Here is a 24,144-nt window from a genome sequence, read left to right as displayed (position 1 = left end):
GAAGCTATGTACTATTAAAATATTCCTCTAGGAATGTAGGACAATAAGAAATGCAATATACTTACGGAATGTGGAGAATCGACTTTTGGCTTGAACTTCGCCTTCAATGTCGCCTCGTTGGCGTCGGTTGCAGACTGCGGGCGACAAGGCAACGAAGCAGCGTGGTGCCACAACTAAATCAGAGCAAGAGCTAGTTCCTAAAGAAATATATAGTTTTCCTATGTAGGTATATACTTGCGCTGTTGCCGAATTTGGCATTCGATCCAGTTGCGCCAAGCGCGAATCTCAAAATTGCCCTTCCACATTGTGTTTTGGAATTGGCAGCTTTCTGTGACTGTTTTGAATATTTATAATTTATTTTTGAAATCGCCTAGGTGTGCTATTACTTTTATCACACACTTTGGTAAGAGTAGATGCTTTCTCGATTTTTTTATTTCTCTCAGCATCCGTGTTTGGAACCAATAAAAGTTATGCTATTACATTATTGATCATACCTTTACATCAATTTCTATGATAGTTATAAGTAAAATATGAACATAAATACTATATTTGTTTACTTTTTTTTTTTTTTATAAAACCTTAAAAATACACATATCTATTTTTGCACTTATTACATTATTTATATTACTAGTCAATCATTTCGGCATTCTTCAATTGTCGCTTCATATTTATTACACTTAAGACAGTTATTCACGTAAATTATCGGTAGCTGCTCTATGTCGATAAATTTAAAAAACATCAACTGAACTATTTCTATAGCAGTGTTTTCTTCATTAGATCTTTGCGACAACAATCTAATTTAAATTTACAATATTATATATAGTTTATAACAAGAGGCAATTTTGCAGCATTTAATATGAACAGATGATCGTAATATCGAGGTTTCTATTTCAAAGTTTATGAGCATACATTCATTTTCATTGGAAGTGTCAACAATGAGACACACGTACATAACTGCTTTTTTTTATCTTAGTTATCACCCGGAGAAGTGGTGTCTCTTCCAAAATCAAGTTCGCCAAAAACATTTTTATAGTTATTAAATTAACGGATACATGTAGTGGAGTTCGTCAATTTCCGGAGATTCCACGTCTGCACCTGTCTATTACATTCTTCACCATAATGAAATTGTGTTGTTTTTTAACGGGGAAATTCAATGCTGTCTTTCTTTATTATTAATGTCTTCATTTATTATTCTGAAATTACAGTTCTGTAAATATTTTTTGTAAATATTTTTCTGGTCATTAACAGAGATCGTTTTGCACAAATACTTTCGTTATTCATTCGTTGAAACACTTATTGTTGCTACATAAGTATGTACTTGAATAAATATTTGGGTAGAAACTTTAAAATAATTATCATAAATGAAAAGTATAAATAAAACTTTGAATATCGAATAAATCGATAGAAAAAAATTAGTTCTGAAAATTGTTACGATATTTTTAAAGTGTAATTAGATTTACCTGTTGACGATTAATCGATAATAAGAAAATAGATATTTGTTATATTGAAGAGTTTTATTGTAATTACAATTTTCGACTTTTCAAAGAGTGTAATAAGATTTACCTGCTGACAATTATCAATAAATAAGAAAAAAAATTGATACTTACTATTTTGAATCATTTATTTATATTTTCATTTCAATGATATGAAAAGAAAATTCGATTTCTTTGAAGAGTTACACAAGTTTCACCTGTTTGCAATTAATATATAATAAGAAAATAAATATTTACTATATTGAAGAGTTTTATTCATAGCATGAAAGATATTTTATCGTTTTTCTCACAATACTGCGTTACTAGAGCACGCGCGCGATAATCGTATCAAATAGATACGTAAATATAGCTCCATATCTTTGAAAATATAATATGTAGACTATTAACAATTTCTAGGCATATATTTGGAGCCGTTATGAACAACTTTCTCACTGTAAGTTTGTTTGCCAGAATAATGTTTGTTAATGTTTTTTTAATCGGAAATGTTTTTCAACGCATAGCGGTGATTGCCTACTCTCAGAGGCGGCTAGTCTGGTAGGCTCGCGCGCTCAAGTCGTTATTCTATCCGGCCTTTCAATTTTATGAAAATTTTCTTTGAAATATTCGTTTGTATGCACAAGCATCCGCTGTTATTTTTAAGTCATCTTCCCGCGGCTTTAAGCAACTTCACCAGAGATTCTTGCAAATCGGCTTCGGTCAGCTGAAACAATGCAAGTTCATTTTTTTTTCATTACAATAATCTTGTAAATTTTCTCGTACGATAGTCTTATGATAAACACCTAATATTAAGTTATAATAAATGAAAAATTCTCTTTCACTTCGGTTTATATGCAGAAAATTGTAGAGAATTATGCCTTAAGCAATTTTCACTAAAATCAGGATATTTTTTTATTTCTTAATTTTTATTACAATTTGTTACATGACAATAATTAATTGTTTATCTTGTACAATATTAGCGTTAAAATACAGGTGAGGTTTTCAATGAATGTAAGACTCGGCCTAAGATTAATTGGTTAAATCTTTTATTATCAATTTCCATAATCGAAAAAACTAGTTTTTTCTTCAGTTGTTTATATTTTTTTAGGCGAGAGTTGCAAAATTTTCTTGTAGAATACAAATTTTAATTAAGATGTTTTATTTCTGTAAATCTAATTAATGTTACCTTTCTTCCTTTCAACTGTTTATGTTGTAGACCATGATTTGCAGATAAATTGCTTGTTTTTCATTTTTCCACGAGGAATTTACGTCATATAATAAAAAAAAAGAATTACGTGAGCAAAAAGAGTAGCGGCGAATTTGAGTACGCCCTAAACGACAGAAATAAGCGACGGTTTTTTCTTCTCCGACAGCTTTTTTTCCACTCTCCGATACTTTTGTAAATACAACGGCACAGGTTTTAAAAATTATCTTTGGCGTAAGTAAGAAAACTCGATAGCCGCAAGCCGGTCAGGAGAGTCGCCTGTCCATGATTCCCACCGTCGATATGATCGGCTCGTGTAGCCGTCCGGCGAGTTTGGATTGTTAACATTGATTTTTTAAGGGATCATAGTGGCTAACAGAAATAAAAATTCTGATAGAGTTATTCTGTGTACCAAAAGTTCGGCTAATTTTAGAACAAGGCTCGGAAATGTGAATGTAACAGTTGATAATTTGATTTTTCATTATTTAAAAATAGACGTACTGGCAATTTACAGCGTCTACTTATTTTTATAATGATTGATCAAGATCTAAGTATAAAAATTTCTTGATAATATTTTTTAGCACTTATTTTATTTGTGATTCAGATAAAGAATTAAAAAAAATTGTAAATAATTTTTTACAATTGATATACATTTTATTAGGCTATGAATAGGAACATAAGTCTTGAATAATTTATAGTGAATTAATAACAGTATAAAAATAATTAGGATTCTTTCTGTGTTATAACTTATGTGAAAATTATAATATAGTTGCTCTTCCAATAGTTATTCTTCCAGTATGCTTACTTTTCTTATTACAGTTATCATTTTTACCTAGAATTTACATCATGTGCGTGTTAAAGACTCCTAATACATGAAAATAATATCTACCGCGTGATTTTTTTCTTAATAGATTCGGTTTGAATTTAATGGGTTATTGATTCTCGTATTAATTTATGTCGAAAACAAATAAATAAAGCAGTTTTTACATTTTTTTCTCGTAATGATAACAAATCGAAATTTCGAACATGTAATACTTTGCTTATGAACATAAACGTATGGTTAAACATTTAACACGAAGAATAAATAAGTGATTACCTACTGTAATAACATTCATATTATTCTATCATTTTTGAATCGATATAATGTGATGGACATATTTCATTTGTATTTTATAAAAATCAGACAATAGGCATGGTATTTTTTGTCACGTTATTTTTATAACTTCATAGGAGATGTGTTGAAACAAGTACAATAATAACTCATAACATGAAAAAGATGTCCAGAATATTCTCACGAAAAACAGTGACTCGCACGAATTACATTATTAATAGATTTAAAGACAATGCTTTACTTTTTTCAACAGCGATTTAGCTTCATATTTCAGTGTTTGAATAGCATCATATAATCTCTAAAAATTCATTCGAAATAACTGTTAGAATTTGTTTGAAAATTTAAATATTACATAAATTTCTTAAATTTTCTACGCTTAAAAAATCAGATATATATTCGACGCAGATATCCGGGAGAAAGATATTTGATATTTCATACAAAGCTTTTCTGGTCATTTCAAAAAGTGATTTTCTCTCAATAGTTTCATTCACGTAATCTTCAATAAGATGGTTGTATATTTTATATTCTACAAGATCAGCTGGTATGCGCTCAATATAAGCAAGTCTACGTTTTGGTTTCATATGCAAAAAGTCGTAAAGAGATATGGAGTCATCGACTAAAACAAATTGCTTCAATTGTTCAACTTCAGCTAAACAATCGTCGTAATATTTTTTTCCGTTAATCTTATGAAATTTTAGCTGACTATGGTCATGAATTTGTATATTTATAGCATCGAACTTTATTAAGTGCATCATCACACGATCGATAGAATCATTTGATTTTGCAGAACAATTAAACGGGCAGTGACATTTTTCTAGAAAATCATTGACAAACTCATGAAAAGCATGACTTTGTCTTGCTTCATTCACATCAAAAAATAAATCTACTACTTGGAGATTATTTTGAATAGCTTCGTGAAAAGACAATTGTCCGTTATAATCTTGCAAGGATTTATCAGCCCCCAACGATAACAGCAATTGCGCGGCTTCTTTTCCATGATGAGCTGCTACTTGAAGTGGCGTTTTCCCGGATATGTCCCTCGAATGAATATCAGCTCCTATAGCAATTAGCTTTTCAATCATAATCTTGTTGTCATAGCGTGCAGCAGTGTGTAACAGAGTTGAGCTGTTAGTATTATCTCTGACGTGTACGTTGGCGCCATGTTCAAGCAGCACGTTGACAATTTCATGTCTATCAAATTCTAATCCCACGTACAACGGAGTCTTGCCATCTGCAGCTAAAGCATTTACACGAGCATTAGCTTCCAACAGACTTTCTACTACGGCTAGATGACCCTTTTCCACGGCTAGAAACAATGGCGTGTATTGGGTGACAGCGATCTCACAATTGGGATCAGCTTTGTAAGCTAACAACACTTTCGCTATTTCTGAAAATCCCAGTTCGGATGCGAGGTGCAGCGGATTTTTCTCGCATTTTGCTGGTATGCTTACACTGGCGCCGGCTTTAACCAATTCTTCAACCATGCTCACGTGACCTTTCTCAACAGCTAGATACAAAGGTGTACATTTCGAACTATAATTCTTACTGTCGAGACTGGCACCGTGTCTCAATAATGCTTTCATGATATTTACATTTCCGGTTTCCGCGGCGAAGTGCAATGATCTTTTACCATCTTTGTCCGACACGTTGACATTGGCTCCTGCTCTCAACAACTCCTCTACTATAGCTGCTTGATTTTTCAGTATGGCTACGTGCAGTGGTGCTATTTTTGAATTTTTTTCCGTAAAGTTCAAGTTTGCTCCTTGCTTTATTAATACTTTGACAATGTCGATGGTACCCGATCCACATGCTTGGGCAAGCACTGATCCACTCATGTTGTTCTTACTTATATTGTCGTTGTTGACAGTCAATTCGTAAATAATCGTTTCGTAGATTTTTTTATCTCTGGCAGTGAAGTTATCCCAGTCGTTGATTATCTTTTTCAATACAATCACACTGTATCTGTCAAATTTTCTGTAGTGATCGCACATCATTTGCTTGATTCTTTCATTTTTACACGAAACTGCGTCGTAAAGAGGATTAGCTTCCCAGCCTGATATAGAACATTTATTCAGTATAGATTCTACAGTATTTGCATCGCCTCTATTGATAGCGGAAATAAGTTCGTCGTAATCATTGGCATTCTTTTCGACCCAATTGCTGGTGAACATGATGATTTTATGAGTTTTTCCTAAATAATGGTAAGAAATCTGGAAACATTTTACAATTATTGAGTATTGTCAATTTCAATTCATTTTGTTTACACATATTAAATTTTACATTTTACATGAAGCTCGCTCAAAATACTTTTTTCCAAAACACTTTCTTTTTCAACAATGTACTTATATTAACAAATAAATAAATTCCAGTAAGTGGACAGAAAAAACCATCAAGATCGTATAATGCCATTTATGAAAAAAGCGTCTTTAGGAAATTTTGAGAAAAATGACGTTAGAAAAACTGTCTCATTTAGATTAATATTTAGTTTTTATTAAAATATCAAACTTATCTGTCAATTAATTATTCTACATAAATATATAAAATTAATAAAACTTGCAGTTACGTACTATTGCTTAATTTGTGATTCTTCGAACAAATAGTTTTAAAAAATGCACTCTTCCTTATTTTGAAACACAAATTATTATATCACACAGTTATATCAATAGTTAATTAAATTAGGGAAGATTAATTTTGAATATCTTATAAAATAGCTCAAACTTATAATGTAGAACACGTAAAGAATGAAGGTATACTGTCGCACTACACGTGCACGACTGAGAGGTAGACTATGAGGCTTATCTATTGTATATAATAAGTTGGCTGTGTTATAGATATTAATTTTATTTTGGTTTTGGCTTATTTACATATAAAAATTATTTTTCAACTTTAAAATCTATTACCACTCCATTAACATTTTTCAAATAACTACAATATTTCATTTTTTTCATGCGAATAAAAGCTAAATTATCTTGATTGTTCGATATTCCCATGGATACGCTGATTTTGAGGGCACCTATTTTCCCATATCATTGATATTTTCATAATCAATAAACGCAGATAGAATTATTTAACACACTCAAAAATAAATACATTTTATTTTTTCAGAATAAGATGTTTACTTTTATGTTCTTTATGAGTATCTTTAATGAAATGTTTTTTCAATTTATTAATTTTCTCCGTATCAATTTTTCGCAATTTCGAATAAATCATTAAATGTTTTACTCTACTTAACTTTAATATAGCTTGTACCAGAATTTTTGCAAAAGAAATCTAAAACTTCGTATTCGTTAATTAATACTATTTCATAAGTAGAAATATGTTCAAATGCACAATTGTATCTCTACTAATATTATTCATCGATAAAAATAATAATGAAGTGATATTATATAATATGGTATTCTAAATAATTAATACTATTATATTATTGGAGATTTCACTTCATGTACCAGGATCATGTGCAATTTTTTTTTATCAATTATCCAGGCACTGATAATTTTCAACCACTTTATAAATAGTTATTTATCAATTTTTCAAATAGCGGTTTGTATAGTTAAATATTGTATTGAAATTTATTAAATTTTTCGATTAATAAACCACCAATAATAACATTTTATTGGTATAATCAAGTAGATACTTACTTTACTGTGTATGAGAATGAAGGAGGTATTTTGTTGCATTTAAATTAAGTATTATTTTATTTTCATGTTATGTTAAATAACTGTATTATTCATATTTGTCAATCGCATGTCATAATAATTTAATATTGTAGATACTAAGGTTAAATAAGGCTAAATTAAATTAAATTAAAAATTGATCAAATTAGAATTTTTATTCAAAAATATTTTTAAACACATCACTAGAGAAATTATATTGTTTAAATATATTAAGAAAATATACAAATTCATAAGAAAATTGTATAAAAATTTCATTAAGTACAGATTTACTATTTACAATTAGGTAATTCAAAGAAAATAATTTTTGTAAACTAATTGTTCGTGTAATGAAAATTAGCTTTGACTAATGGTGTCAAAACCGGTAATTGTAAATGAAGCAATCGGAACGTATATACCCAAAAGATTTTGGTTTACAATTGAACGTTCACAAAACTTTAATTTTGAATTCAGTTTCTCAAATCTGAAATGATTCAATCTTAATTTTTCACTACATGCAAGTGTCAGTGGCCTTAAAATTTTGTCGGAGCAATTCACTTTTACATCTCTTCGGAGTAGTATTAGTAGTACCTCCATTAGAAGATCGGCCTACACGGTCGCTTGATGCAATAAAGTTTATTCGTTTTTCTTAACTTCGTCGAGGTCGAAGTCATTCGTTAACATCACATTTTTATTATCAAAAAACGAGTCTTTTTTTTTAAGAAACTTCTATAAAATAATTATGATGCAAGACACTTGCTTTTAATTGCCTTACAATGTAGAAAAAATATCCAATATGATACTCATTGGATTACTTATACTCTTCTATTTTGGTAGTGTTTCCTGAAATAACAAGATTTAGGTGTTGAAATGATTCTCCTTATACCGTGAGTAGAATTTAAAAATTTATAAATTAACAGTTTTGTTTGATCTCCTAATAATTTGATTGTTTATTAAATAAAAAGTTAAGCGTTACCTGTTTGACAATAGGTTTGATGGCAGCAGCTTTAATAATCATTTTCAGTAACCCATTATCAAGGAAAGCAAGCAAATATACTAGATATTTTTCAGGCCAAGTAATTCCAGTTAATCGATTCCAAGCCACCATTGATGGTTGTATTAACGGTTTCCTCCTACTAGCTTCTAAAAAACTAGCTCTAATAATACCGCAGTACTTCGGAAATTTAGATTCAAGATTAACGGGTACATTTTTAATGAAAGTCAAGCGACGCATTGGATTCATGTGCAACAAATTGTAAAGAACAATTTCATTGCCAAGCTTATAATTCCTCATCTTATCCACTTCTTTTACGCACTCGCCGTAATAAACTTGCAAGCCGTATTGGCTGATGTAGCGCTTGAAAACATTGGCGATCAGCAATCTCGCAGCTATCATTTTGGTGAAATGTTCGAGCAACAGAAACGGTACGTAATCGTAAAGCGCAGTCGTAACAAGTCGAGGCTCGCACTGCTCGAATACATCATTGATATCCGCCCCGTACGAAAGTAGCAAAGCCAAACCTTCGCCGTTTTTATTTTTTATTGCTTCGTGCAACGGCACATGCTCGTCCTTATCCGTTGCGTCGATGTCAGCACCGGCCTTCAAAAGAATTTCAATGACGTTGCTTCGATGACGAGTCGCCAAGTGCAAAGCTGTCTTGCCGGAATTATCTCTAGCTTGCAAGTCGGCGCCATTTTTTAACAGTACGTCGACGACGGCCTGACGACCGTCCATCGATATCGAACAATACGTCATCGTTTCCGTGATTACGCTGCTTCCGACGTTCGTCAGTGCTTGACCGATTTCTATGAGGTCGTTGACAGCTTCGTTATGGCCGCTCGTCGATGCCAAATGCAAAGGCGTTAACTGAGTACTTTTATGTTTACAGTTTACATTCGCTCCTGACTTGATCAATGTTCTCACGATTTTCACATCGCCGAGCATTGCTGCTACGTGCAGAGGAGTCAAGTTCTCATCGGTCGCAGCATTGACCTTAGCACCGCCTTTGCTGATCAGCAGATCCACAATTTCACTGCTGCCGTGGTAAGTTGCAATGAGTAGCGGGGTGAATTTAAAAATTGCTTCGCGCCGGTTCACATCAGCCCCGCGTTCGAGCAGACACGTAAGTACGTCCATTGGGCCTATAAACGATGCAATGTGCAAAGGAGTGACAGTGAAATCAGCTTCGGCGTTGACGTCCGCTCCAGCTGCCAAAAGAAGCTCCACGGCTGATTTTATGGTGCCGGAGAGAACTGCGAAGTGCAATGCTGTGAAACCACGTTTGTTTTCTCTACGGTGAACGTCTGCGCCGAGATGGATCAGCTCGTCAATTAGGTGGATGCGAGCTGATTGCGCTGCGTAATGAAGGGCCGATTGCCCATCTTTATCAACGACGTTCACGTCGATGTCTTCTTGCACCAGCAATTCCTCCATTTCTGAAATTATTTTTATTGACTCTTCGTCATCTTGGATCCATGGCTTTTTACACAGTTGAACCAGTCTTTGGTTGCCGTCTATGCGATTGTCCGTGTCGACGGTACCTTCTGCCATTTTCGGATGTGAGATATTACATTTATCTCTTAATCAAGGATGCGTTAAACAAAAGCTATCCTGTAACAAAAAATATTTCATTTATTACAGTTGATCTCTGGAGTTTACCTGTCAATTGGTCAAACGTAATAAGTTGCCACGTTTTTTATCGTTTTTATGATAACATCTGCCTTGAACAAATATATATGTGTTTATAGTGTATATATAAAACTCCTCGTAATACTTATATGTTGCTTTAAAATAAATATTGAAAGGTAATTTGATGATAAATATATATTATTAATTTGAAGTCGCGTTGATTTTGTTTGAGCGGATAAAAAATTTGGCTCGTAAACTTTCTTTTGCAAAGACAGAATTAAGAATATTGAAATAACATAAACATTGAACTTATATTTTACAAAAATAAAGTAAATATTAATTACATAGTAATATTTAATAAAAAACTGTGTTATGCATTTCAATCAAATAAATTTGACTTCAGAAGTACGTTATACTTTTAGCTTTAATTTATTCGATCACAGTATTTTTAAACATTTAATAATGGAACAAAAAATAAATAAACAATATCTACACAAAGATTAATGGATAACCTCGAAATTGTTCATTGTCAATAAAATATATTAGCTAGTAAACAGTTATTGAAAAGTGCAGCCAGTTTCCTCGTGATAATGTGGAGATATAGAGATTTCGAATATTGTTCAAACTCACGTCAAACATAAATAAATAAAGCTTCCTCGCTCCGATTGTGTACACATATTTCAGCCCATTTTTGTTCATTCAAATATGCTGCTCCGGCTCTTTATCTCCAATCAGATTTTTATAACTAGAACGAAGAATTTTCAGAATTCTTTTCAATTTTTACATTTATCAAAAAAACTTGGCAAAAAAGTGTTACGCACATTACCATATCATTGATGACAACGGAGAGCTACAACTGTGGCAACTACATCCGACGCACGCGCATTCGTAAAACGAGAGCCAATAGCAATGCGTGTTTTTCAAAATACGGGAGCGATATTGACGCAGTCAGCTGCTTTGCACACGTGCGCACTGACAAGTCGAAAAATAATACAGGAAGTGCAAAAGATAGCTATTTAAACTCAGGGGTTAGCTGTAAGTAAGCTATTTTCGTATTTATTATTTCAATTAACTTCTTGCCGTCTGAAAAGAAGGAGGTTCTGTATGAACTGCCGGGTATGTACTTTTACCCCTCCCTCGCCCCCCACAAGCACAATATTAAAGTTTAAAGTTTTACATCTTTGATGAAAAGTAATCTACAGAAACGGACAATTTGCAAAGCGGTATGCACCACGAATACAACCGAACGTTTCTTCTTATTTTTTTCAAACCAACATTTTAAATTGTATTATCTAAAACGTATTTTGTTCACTTTTGATCTCACGTCAAATATCGAAAAAAAATCGCAAAGATTTTGAAATACATTTTACTAGCTCATGAGTACCAAAATTTTATTTAGAGGTCCTAGCAAGTTCCCTTAATGGTAACATTTTATTTGTTGAAAAAATTGACTTTGCCACGCTTTTTTGAACATTCTAGGTTATAAATTTTTTTAAATTAACAAAACAACAATTTTCATTCAGCTCATTTTTTTTATTTCAATCTCTTATTATTTAGAACAAGTAAAAATCAATTAACAAGCACTTGATACTGACGTGCAACATAAGCACTCAGTTTATCTGGAGTTGCTCAATGCAAAAATCAATGTGTTGCTTTTTTCGGGCGCACCTATCTTGAAAGCTGAAATTTTTTATATAAACATAAAAATTACGAGTACCTAACAAAAAGTTATTCTAATTCATATTTTATGTGTAACAATGGAATTAAAAGAATTACTAGAGCCATGAATTATTGAAACTCAACTCGAATATTCATTATAGAATCATATTATTTCTTGCCGAAACCGAGCAGTAGCAGATATAAAATGTTCAGGTTTATTGTCTATTAATAAATAAACAAAATTCTGAAAAGTAATTTTAGGTATGCTAATATGACATTCAAAGCCTTGACTGGCTAAAACTCAATTCCAATTTTTATTATAGAATCATACTATTAATTTCCGAAAACCGATAAGTGCCAGATATTAAAAATTTAACCAATAAAAAATACACGTTTGTCACGAATTCTGTTTTTAGCTTATTGGAATCAATGGGATTGGGTGTGCGAAGTGAATAAATTGAAGTTAACCTTAAGAGTTTTTATTACAAATAAGAATGAAAGAGATCGCGCTCATAGCTCGGGTCGTATAAGGGGCGATCAAAAGGCTCCTTATGCTTTCATTCATCTTCGCTAAAGCTGTTATTATGCAAGTGCACTTTATGCGTACGGCTCCTATATTTAGAAATAGTATAGCTAAATAAAAAATTTCGAAGAACAAAATAAATACAAAGCTTTCTTCGTATGAAAGCAAAATATATAATTCAATACGTTTGTTCATCCTTTTCTGAAAATGAAAATATAAAGGAACACATTGACAATATGAGTCATAGTTTTTGTTATTTATAAATTCTATTTTATACTACGTATTTTCGAATCGTTTTATACTTCAAATATACCTAATAATAAAAATCATACAAATTTTAAACTAACAGAAAAAAAAATCAAAGTATTATCTCCTGCACTTTGAGAACCTCTGAATAATATGAACAAAATATAAGTAGCAATGCACTTTGCGACATGACATAGTATTATAGCTTACAATATTGGAGTTATTCAGGGCTAACAAATTTTTAGGTGATAACCATACTATAATTACACGAAACTGACGTAGGGGTGAGCCTTGATAAAAGTTTGATATATAGGACAAGTAGCCAACTGCACTGATTAAAAATTGGTTAGACAGTTTGCGTTTGCTTCTTAGCGCGTACGTCCCGAATGTTGGTTAACGCCAGAAGAACTCTGATCCTCATATCCACATTGAAATTTTTTGAATTCCTGCTCATGTCAATTTCGCTCGGGTCTAAGTCTTAAAGAAGACAAGAGTCTACATTTCCACAATATAATTAAGTAATGTACTGTTCACTACGAGTATACAGTCGTGTCAAAAATACAGCGATATATACTACATTTCATTGGAAACATTCAAGTTTATTCAATCCTCAAATTTTGTCTCAAAAACACAACTTTTGTAGATAATATAATTAATTATTTAGATTTATAAGTTGAACGATTAAGCTCGCTTACATTTTTGCGATTTCCTTTTGAAATCAACTTTATATATACAGGAATTACTTTATTTTCAGGCACAACAATGGCAAATGACTTTTTAACTTGCAGAAAACTTTTAAGGACAATCTTTCAATTTTTAATTAGACATACGATCCTTTTGCCATATTATTTTCACAGTTTTTTATTCTAAAGAATTTCACATGGCAAATACTGAAAAGATTATCGATTACAAATTAAATTGATTAATTTTCACTCTATAAATAGCAAATAAATGTCCTTAAATAAAATTCTATTTAACTCTATGCAAATTAGCATTTGAATACTTTAAATAAATGCGCTAACTGTTTTATTAGATTATAGAAAACTATATTTGATCTAATCTTACACTGTTCAATTAAACATGTATAAAAAAAATCACTATTTTTTTAAGAAAACCTATAATAATTTACTCAAATGTTTCAATACTATCTGGTTATATTATTAAATACACTATATTGGACTGATGTTATTAATAATTAAATTAATTTTTTATGCACTTGTGTTTCTTTAATGCAATAGTGAGCTCGCAAAAAATATGATATGTTCCGTGAATTGCCAAAAATCATCATACTCAAAGAATGAATATGATGTAGTATTTACAATAATTGTCTATACTTCTCTGTACCAATAACTGCTCATAACATTCAAAGTCCTGTTCAAACGATTAGGTGCATTTTTAACATAAATATCAGGTATTTCTCCCTTAGTAACCCAATACCAAGAAAACTTTTTCCCCGTTAACAATTTTCTTTTTTTTTTACCCTTGCAAAAACTCGCTTCAAAAACATCCCAATAGATAGGAAACCTCGATTCAAAATTATTTGGTATATTACAATTTTTTATGAAACGCGATCGATGCTTCGGCTTCATGTGTAACAAGTCATAAATTGAAAAGTTACGTTTAATTTTATACATTTTCATCTTGTCAATTTCTTTCAAACACTCAACGTAAAAATGATCAAAGCCAAATTCATCGATTAAATTTTTCGAATTATCGCTGATATGTAAATTAGCTGCTTCCATTTTCACCAAATACTCGAGTATACGTTGCTCCAGTAAATCTTGGAAAATTGCAGTTCGTTCCGTGCTGATTCTACACGCCTCATAGACAGCGTTGATATGCGCATCAAAGACTAATAACATTGGTGGTCCATTATTGCCTTCGATAGTTTTACGAAGAGCCAATCGATCGACCTGTTCTATATTGTAAATATCAGCACCGTACTTAAGTAAACATTCTAAATTATAAGCTTGTCGATTATCTATTGTATAATGCAAAGGCAAACGGCCATTATTGTCGCAAACGTTGACGTCAGCGCCAAACTTCAAAAGTGTTTCAACACAGAAATTTTCGTATTGAACAGCGAAATGAAGTGCTGTTTTACCTGACACATCTTTAGCGTGTATATCAGCTCCATTATCTAAAAGGCAAGTAACAATTTGCTCGCGCCCTCCTTCGACGATGCGACTTTTCTCCATATCCATAATAATCATATCCTCGCCACTCGATAATTCTCGACCGGAACGAATAATTTGGTTTAGAAGCTCGCAATCGACTTTCATCGACGCCAGATGCAACGGTGCCAGTTGGGAGCTTTGCAATTTGCAATTAACATTAGCACCGCACTGAATCAAAATCTTCACCATGTCTTGGTTGCCCAGTGCCGAAGCTAAAATTAACGGAGTCAAGCCTTCGTCACTCGATGCATCTACATCAGCTCCACTTGCGATGAGCACTTCTAAAGCGTCGCGACAATCTACGTAGACGGCAATCAGCAGCGGCGTGAATTGAGAACTCCTCATCCGACAATTCACATCTGCACCATGTTCTATCAAACACCTGACCATTTCCAAAGGGTTCAGTTTCAAACACAATGCCATGTGCAGTGGAGTCATGTCGTTGTAAGCCACGGCATTAACGTCTTCCTCGATCAACAACCATCTCAAGTCGGCGATCGTAGCGTCGGTGAACACGGCCAAATGTAACGATGTGAAGGTGCACACGTGTGGACTGAGTTTCCTCGCGAGATTCAATTCTAAGGAAGCCGAATGGAAGTCGGGTATTAAATCTTGATTGAGCACGGTCATGGCTGTTATTGATTCTTCGTCGTTTTTTGTCGCTGACTTTTTGTACAATTTTCGCAGACGATGGAGAAAACTTTTGTTCAGATTGAAACGACTATTCACCATTTTTCATGGGTTATCACGGCGAAATACCCAAACAGTTAGACAATTACGCCCCTCATTTGCTTTATTTCACGTTGGCTTGACTCACCTGACACGACTGTATATCGGACAACTCAACCTACCCACGCACTGTACGCATATTTTTTCGACTGCCGCCCTTCAACGCACGCGCAGGTAACGAAATTAATAGTTATGATATCACGGGTAAATGGACTGTACTGTAGAGTTGATACACGCGTACCTATATAGCGGATGAGTGAATTAAAAACGTATTGTACTGTAGTAAAACTTTTGGCTCCCTTCTATCATTCTTTGTGAATTTATACTCGATAATTAGTTCCACATCTTTTCTAGTTTATATTTGAATTTCGAATTGAAGCGTCCTTTTATTTTCTGCCAAGAAACAATATTTCAGCGTGATGAACATTTATTTTGTATTGCGTGATGTGTATGTAATGTGGAAGTGCCTTGTATATTTTTATCAACCTCAACGCCACTTGCTCGAATTTCAAATTGAAGAGCCGGAGAATTGCGCCAGACCGTTGAAATACGGGACTTTTTGATAAAGACGTCAGTTGTTGGAATCGCTTGTAAAATTAGTTTGTCCTCGCTTGAAGACAGTTTTTATTTTTAATTTGTTTGGCTTATTATGCGCCATAAGTCCTTGTTGTACAGAATTAAGAATAATATCACTTTTTTTCTTATTTTGAATCGAATGTTTTTTATCCTAATACTCGAAAATTCTTGCTAAAATTTCAATAAAATTTGTAATTATATTCTTACAATTTTCGAGAATAGCGTTTAAAATAATAAAATAACTTATAAAAAAAATTTGTATTTACAGAAATTTAATATTTCTGTTTTTTAAATTAAAAAAGTTATATATTGCCATGCAGTTTATATTCTTTGAATTTGTATTTACTTATAAGTACACTCTGATATTGAAACTTGTTTAGATGTGTTTTTGAGCTTTCGAAGTACTTTTTGCTTTATATTAAAACCTATTAAACTAACTTTCAAACAAGTCGCTTGCAATGAAAAGTTATGGCTTGTAAATTATAATTACAAGTTGTTTAAGCAAACATAACAAGGCATATATAATCAAGTTTATAAACAAATACTTATTGCTCTTTATTAACTTATGTACAAATTTATTTTCTTGAAAAATATTGAATCGCACAAAAATTAAGTCTACAACGCTGACATTCTTCTTGCTCCTCTGACAATAATTTTCAAATCGGAAGTCTTCAAGAAACCAAGCATAAGGTCCACGCAGATAGCAGGCAAATTGACATTAGTCAGGTGATACCAAGCGAGTCTAGCTGAATCAAGTAGCTGCCTTCTTTTAAGTGGTGCAATAAAACCCGCTCGCAGAATCCCATGATATTTCGGAAATTTAAACTCAAGATTATAAGGTAGTTCATAACTCGATTGCGGGCTTACAACAGAATGCAACAGATCATAGAATGTCAAACCATCTTCAATTTCAAGGCTTTTCATCTTCTTTACCTCTTTCATACATTCGTTTAAAAAGCTTTTGTAGTAATTTTCCTCTATGTAAGGTCTGTAAACATCGGCAATGGGTAATTCAGCGGCGATCAGTTTGATAAAATGTTCGAGTAATTGATACTTAAATCGACATCGTTTCATGATAACTTCCATACAATCCGCGCAAGATTCACCTATATCATTGATATCTGCACCATATCTTAGTAGCCAATCTAATCCAACACCATGTTCCATTGCTTCGTGAAAAGGTAATCGACCGATATTGTCTTGAGCAATTACATCAGCATCGTACTTCAGTAGTGTTTTGAGCACTTTGCTCTGATGACGTGCTGCGAAGTGGAGTGGAGTCGCACCCGAAATATCTTTGGCCTGTAAATCACCTTCGCTTTCTATCAATACCTTCACAACAGATTCGTAATCTTCGTCTTCCAGATGCTTCCAAGGTACAATTTTTTCGAGTATATGCTTGGCATCGTCGTCCGTACTTTCAAAGAATTCCGTGAGGCCAGGTATACTTCCGAAAAATCCATTCATCGAAGCTACATGCAATGGCGTGATTCGAGAATTATTCATTTTGCAATTAACGTTGGCACCATTTTCAATAAGTCTTCTTACACATTTAATTGCACCTGACATCGAGGCTATGTGCAATGGACTTAGTCCTTCGTGAGCCGCGCAATTGACATCGCTATCGCCTTTTTTTATCAGTACCTCTAAAATTTCGTCACCGTTATTGTAGGTAGCGATGTGCAATGGCGTGAAATCGAAAACGTTTTCTCTTGCATTAACGTCTGCACCTTCTTTTATCAAATACTTTACTAGACTGATAGGGCCTAATCGAGCAGCTAAATGTAACGGTGTAACACCGTGATTAGCTGCAGCATTGACATCTGCTCCAGCCTCAAGTAAAAGCTTGATTACAGGTGTTTTACTACTAAATATTGCAAAATGCAATGGAGTGTATCCGCGTTCATTTTCGCGGCAGTGAATGTCTGCACCAAGCTCGATTAGCTTTGTAATGAGATCGAGACATCCTTTTTCCGATGCGTAATGAAGTGCTGAGCGACCTAATGGATTTGTGAGGTTTATGTCACTATTCTCGTTTAAAAGCGAATTAATTTCTGTCCACCTTTTCAACTCCTTGCAGAGGCCAAGAAGTTTCCGTCCGTTTTTAACGCGTACTCTGGAATTGATGTTGTTATTTGTCATCTTTCAAACGATATTGCTCTTATTAATAAACGTTGATTCTGAAAAATAAATTAATATTATAATGATTAAATAAAGCAAGAAGAATTTTCAAACTCCCAAGCCCACTTGGGACAAAATGGACACTATTTTGTGATTATAGATTTTTTAACTATATTCCGGTTAGTTTTTGAGTTACGACAAATTGATTTTAAATCAATACAACAGTTCTTTAGATATTACTAATAAATAAAAAAAATGAAGTTTTCTTTCGGCGATTGTTACAGATAATTTGATGAACATGTTTTTAAATACTCGTAATAACATGAAACTGTTGATAATAACTATATTGTCGTTTTTTTTAACAACTGCTTATAATTTCTTTATAAACAAGTGCATTATTCCCAAAAATGTTTGTTTTTTTTCTATCTTTTTTTTTTCGGCATCGATAATAAAAAGTGCGTGATCTGTTGTGTATAAGACACCTCATAAGCAATAAAAGAAGGTGCATTGACGTCTCTTACAACAGACTACACATTTTTTATTATCAAATCCGTAGGAAAAACAGTAAAAACACATGAAAACAAGCACTTTTGAGGAAAAATGAACTTTTTTTATAATATAAAAATTATAAACATTTGTTAAAAAAAATTCATGACATTTTTATTGCCAATATTTAAATATGCACCAATTATTTTGTTAAAAGACATGAATATTTTCAAAAATGTTCATAAAATCTGTCCATTATAACTAAATAAGATTAAATAAATTTAAATTCCCATCCTTTCAAGTAAATTAAATTTTCTTTAATTGGAGAGTTTTTAATGTGGTTATCATAAACAAATCTCACGTGCTATTGTATTAATTACGTAGAAAATACGGAAAATCTATCAATAGATCATATGTAATTAACATATAAGATATTTTATTTATTTTTATGATAGTCTATCTATGTAGCTTAAAATTATTACTATATACATTGTATATAACTGACTATACTAACATAGCATCCACTGTAAACAATGATTTTTATTCAATTTCAGTAAGCAATATTATATTCATTTTTTAAATTACACCTTCACAAAGTAATTCAATTCAGAGATGTTTCTATGATTTAAAAATAAAAACACTGGCCGCAACCTCAACTTACCGTTTAACCATACGGCGTCAAAGATGGCGCTCACACAACGGCTAGAAACACTCTTAAAAAGTCCAGAACTACTGTTGTTAAAGTCTTCATGCTATCTTATAATTTTTACTAACAATAATCAGCATGATACAGTATAATTATTCGGAACTGTACTCATGATTATTTAAATATGTAATCATTATACAAAATGAAGGCACGTATAATAAGGCTGCTCTTACATGGGAGCGGAAAGCGGACAGAGCGACAGCGGACAGCTGATTCGAGCGGACAAAAAGAGAAAGTTTTGTCCGCTAGCGGACAGACGCTCTCCGCTACGTTCCTAGCCGGCGTCTTACGTGGTGCATCCCTCTTCCCCCTCTCCTCTTATTTATAGCGTCCCTTTCTATTATTCTAAACATGCTATAATTATAATTTTCTTACATATATACGTTATATATACATGTGTATACATAACATATATATATACGACATATAAAATAATATTGTCGAGAAAATTATAATTATATCATGTTTAGAATAATAGAAAGGGACGCTATAAATAAGAGGAGAGGGGGAAGAGGGATGTTCCACGCAAGACGCCGGCTAGGGATGCAGCGGAGAGCGTCTGTCCGCTAGCGGACAAAACTTTCTCTTTTTGTCCACTCGAATCGGCTGTCCGCTGCCGCTCTGTCCGCTTTCCGCTCCCATGTAAGAGCACCCTAAGAGGCTAAGCAGCTGGCAGAGTGTCAGCTGCTATGCACAACAATGAGACAGTGGTTGTCAGTTACCGACTACGCTGGTAGTATACAGTGCGATGTGCGAAACTACAAAGTGTGAACAGCTCTGTGACAATTAAACTACACGTGAATCAATCACGTTTATCTCAACTTTTAAATAACATTGTACTGCGAGACTTATATGATATTTAAATTTGTCAATTACCCATTGTAAAATTTTTTATTTACCGAATTACCAAAAGTGTCAAATTCATTAAAACTAACAAATGTTTTGATAAAAATTAATTTTATTTGCCAGATCTAGTAATTTAAAATTTATTTTTCAAAAATAATAGTCTTGAAATCAAGTGCAAACGGAGCAGTAGTTTTTAATAAAGTTAAGTCAATTATAAAATTTCATTATTGAAATTACGATAATTTAATATAATTTTGTATTTTTTGTACGTTGGATAAACAAAGAATAGTGAAAATTGAGCAGGATGACACAGTATGTCAAGGACTTAGGAACAGATAGGATTTAAATATTTAAAAAAATACTATATTTGTTTTTAAACAGCGTCAATGACCATAAAGATATTTCACAAATATTTTAGAATATAATTTTTTTCGGCGCTTTAAGCATATTTGTAAAAGTACAATCTTTGATTTTCTCGTTATAAAATTTGTTTTTCGCTTAACAAACACTCCAAGAAAAGGATTGATATAAATATATCTGTCTTTCTTACGTAGTATGAACGTTTACGCTATAGCATTCGACTGTTTGATGATGCTGATTTTAGAAAAAATCACATAGTTAGCAGTCCCTGAAAAGTTTGAAAAATTTGATGACTAGAAATATTATTGAAATGAAGGCGATATCAGAAGCTGACTAATAAAGCTAATATGATTAGACGCTAAAAAATACACGCTAAATAAAAATTATTCCAGTGCTTCGCAATTTTTCGCAGCCTCGATCATAATTTTCAAATAACAACTATTCAAATAGCTCAATATATGCTCAACGCAAATATCAGGCAAGTTGATATTAGTTAAATGATACCAGGCTGACTTAGCCTTATCTAACAACGGCTTTCTCTTATTCTCGTCGAAGAAGCTCGCACGAATGATGCCATAATAATTGGGAAACTCCGTCTCGAACTTGATCAGCATACTCTTGGTCTTATCCGAAGCTTTCGTGTAGACAACTTTGTGCCTGGGACTCATGTGCAGTAGATCAAACAACGACACGCCATCGTCGATCTCGTAGAACTCCATTCTCCTCACCTCTTCGACGCACTCGTTGTAGTAACTCTGCGATATCTCCGTGCTAGAGAGGTGCGCAGCGTAAACCCTCGAGATGAAGAGTCCGGCTGCTTGCAGCCTGGTCAGTTGCTCGAACAGCAGATACTTTACGTCCGAGTAATGCGTCAGAATGTACTTGATCTTGTCGAGTTCGAATTGGCAAAACATATTGATGTCATTGATGTCTGCGCCGAACGCCAGCAGCCATCGCAGGCCCTCGCAATTGTTATAGTCTAGAGCGTAATGCCAAGGCAAACGTCCTGCGTTGTCCTGTGCGTCCACCTCAGCGCCCAGTCCCAGAAGCGTTTTCACCGCGTCGCTACGATAATGCACGGCGAGATGCAGCGGCGTCTTTCCGTGGGCGTCTTTGGCGTTCAAGTCGGCTCCCTTCCTCGCCAGCGTCAGAATCACAGCCTCGTAACTTGCCGAATAGGTTCTGCTGTCCGACAGCGATATCTCGCCGGCAAAGCTGCAGCCTCGGTCGGCCATCTCTCGATTCAATTTGATGAGGTCCTGCACGCTCACCACGTTCCCTTTTACCGCGGCAAAGTGCAGAGGGGTCGACAGGTAATTGTTTTCCCGACAATTCACCTCGGCTCCGCATCGAATCAACGCCTTGAGCGTCGCGTTATTGCCCGATACCGCGGCAATGTGCAGCGGTCTTATTCCACTTTCGATTTCGACGTTCACATCCACTCCGCTCTTGGCCAATTCCACCACCGAGTTCGTCCATCCGTTGCAAGTGGCATAGATCAGTTTCCTCGACTGACTGATCTCGTCGAGTTTCTTCTTCTTCGGACTGAACAAATTCATCGCGCGCGATCCGCCTGTGGAAGCTACGTCGATCAATGGCTGCGGAATTCTAGGCTAAGATCCTACACGCTCTGTCCAAGGCTCCGATGTTGACATTGTACCTTCGCACGTGTAAAGGTCGCTTTATGACTCACTTGCCTGTGACCATGGCACACTGGGCGTGCACGCCACTGATCAATTTTTCATGCTACGCTTGTATATATTCTATTTCCAGTATTCTTTGTCCTTTCAATTACTCTTACTTTTCAATTGTTCGCCATCCATTTGCTCTTTACCGTTTTCTGCTCGGCTCTCTTCTGAAAATTATATTTCATATTATCGCCTTATTTTATTTTAATTCGATAAGTTTTGCCAGTTCCAAATGTCCTTATATTTACGCGAAACAAATTATATACAAACTTATTCACACAAGTTTAATATGAACTCTTGAGACGTACAAATAATCCCCAAATATACGCGAAAAAAATTATGTATTTATTATGTATTTATTCAGTTTTCTACAATAGGTGTATAAATTAAAAATGAGTGCGTGAGATTTTCGTACTATGCATGATAGACTAGTATGTTTATTCACAATCAATTTCACAATTGATCGTGCTTCTGTTTTTTTTTAAATAAACAGCATCTACACTAAACTCACCATCTCACGATCTTGAAGGATCGCTTCCTTCATCGGGCGTTTTCCTCGTCGTCGATATCTCATTTTGCAGCATTATTCTTTTGTGTATCACAAGAAAAGCTTATGTTGCGAGCGGCGGCGATGCTTGTATAGCACTAAAACGAAGCGTCGCATGGTCGGTTTTCTCCCCAACAGCGGTTCACAACCCCATGCGCGACAGACCGACCAATAGCAACCTTTTTTCAGGATCGCGTTCACGATATTGACGCGCGTGCCAGGAACTAATTCGCCCTCGGCATGCACGTCTCTTCCTGTAGATTCAACTAAAATTAGACTTTTTTTAGAGGGTATATACTTTTTGACCGTGGCTATTGACATTTTCATGTGACCCTGAATAGTTTCGATCTAGTTCTGAAATCACTATACGGAAAAACGAAAGGAAAAAAACGGCGAAAACATCCTGCTAAAAATGTTTGCATGAGTTCTGTATTAATAATTCATAAAAATTGAATCGTTATTTATGTAAAATTTATATAAAATTCATGCAAAATTCGTATTAATTTCATGCCTTAACTGGTCGAAAATTAGTATGCAAAATTTGTGCGAACTTTGTATGGATTTCACGTAAATTCGCAATAAATTTTATAGGCATCAAATTCAAATTTAGTTTATATTTCGAATAAATATCTTATATAATTTATACATAATACGAGTAAATTTATGTCCATTTTTTTCTACTATAAATTTATCGAATTTTTAAGCTTCAATCTTTAAGCAACAGCTTTAAGCAATAGCTTCAATCAAACAAAGTATATTTTATTGATACATAAATTTTTTCACGATATATAAATTATTAATACTTTCTTCCTCTTATCATTTAATATTAATTGAACTATTAAAAATTAATTAACAAATTAATTGAAACATTAGTACTTGAGCATATTAGGTATTTCGCTAACATTTACTTTTTGACAACTCTACACAAATTGCAATATGAAAAATATCATCCGTTTTTATAATCCTTATTTAATCGTGAATTTTCACGATTTTTTTCACTTTCGTGCAATTTTTAAAAACAATTTCTGTTTCAACTAAGTTATATGACGTATCTTCTTTCTTTTACCACTTGTCAACTATAAACTCCACAATCTGTATAAAAATACCAATTTTCGTTACGGTAAAATGTTATCTATATTTTCTATATGATTATTGATTGAGTACAGTTGCTTACGTACATCAAGCCACAAATTTTTACATGAAAACCTTCAAGAAAAACTTATTATTTATTTTATACTGATGATGTTTTAAAAAAGATAGTATATTTATCCGTTGAATTTTTTATTTAGTTTTTTATTACTTAATTTGATATCTTCTACAAGTATAAGAATTTATTAAGTAATGCAATTGTAATTCACATTTATGAAAATCAAATAAATCATTAAGAATCCATGCTTATTTTAATCATGTAGTAAAT

At 33.4% G+C, this 24,144-nt stretch overlaps 2 protein-coding genes across 2 annotated transcripts; both read right to left on the bottom strand.

Annotated features, from left to right (window-relative positions):
• Positions 1-4,125: 4,125 nt before the first annotated feature.
• On the bottom strand, positions 4,126-5,955 carry LOC131670730 (serine/threonine-protein phosphatase 6 regulatory ankyrin repeat subunit A-like). The gene has a single exon (XM_058946596.1). The coding sequence runs from the start codon at positions 5,953-5,955 to the stop codon at positions 4,126-4,128; it is 1,830 nt and encodes a 609-aa protein (XP_058802579.1).
• A 1,770-nt stretch (positions 5,956-7,725) lies between these two features.
• LOC131670729 (uncharacterized) lies at positions 7,726-22,811 on the bottom strand. The gene is made up of 6 exons (XM_058946595.1): positions 22,692-22,811; positions 20,888-22,347; positions 16,602-18,115; positions 14,124-15,389; positions 8,411-10,019; positions 7,726-8,277 (listed from the first exon to the last, which is right to left on the bottom strand). Exons 2-6 carry the CDS (start codon positions 22,049-22,051, stop codon positions 8,260-8,262), a joined length of 5,571 nt encoding a protein of 1,856 aa, XP_058802578.1. The 5' UTR covers positions 22,052-22,347; positions 22,692-22,811; the 3' UTR covers positions 7,726-8,259.
• Positions 22,812-24,144: the final 1,333 nt, after the last annotated feature.

The sequence above is a fragment of the Phymastichus coffea genome, unplaced genomic scaffold (assembly GCF_024137745.1).
Source record: "Phymastichus coffea isolate CEN01 unplaced genomic scaffold, Cenicafe_Pcof_1.1 PCOF00114, whole genome shotgun sequence".
Classification (NCBI taxonomy): Eukaryota; Metazoa; Arthropoda; class Insecta; order Hymenoptera; family Eulophidae; genus Phymastichus; species Phymastichus coffea.
Note: the sequence above shows the minus strand (reverse complement) of the source record. Positions and strands in the feature narration are given on the sequence as shown.

What these genes read in the sequence shown, in the direction of transcription:
- LOC131670730 (XM_058946596.1), bottom strand. Translation starts at nt 5,955, where the DNA reads ATGTTCACCAGCAATTGGGTCGAAAAGAATGCCAATGATTACGACGAA.
- LOC131670729 (XM_058946595.1), bottom strand. Translation starts at nt 22,051, where the DNA reads ATGAATTTGTTCAGTCCGAAGAAGAAGAAACTCGACGAGATCAGTCAG. An exon ending in AGGCTGCGAAAAATTGCGAA is followed by an intron (nt 18,116 to 20,887) that starts GCACTGGAATAA and finishes ATCGTTTGAAAG; the next exon opens with ATGACAAATAACAACATCAA. An exon ending in GAAATTGACAAGATGAAAAT is followed by an intron (nt 10,020 to 14,123) that starts GTATAAAATTAA and finishes AACGCATCCTTG; the next exon opens with ATTAAGAGATAAATGTAATA.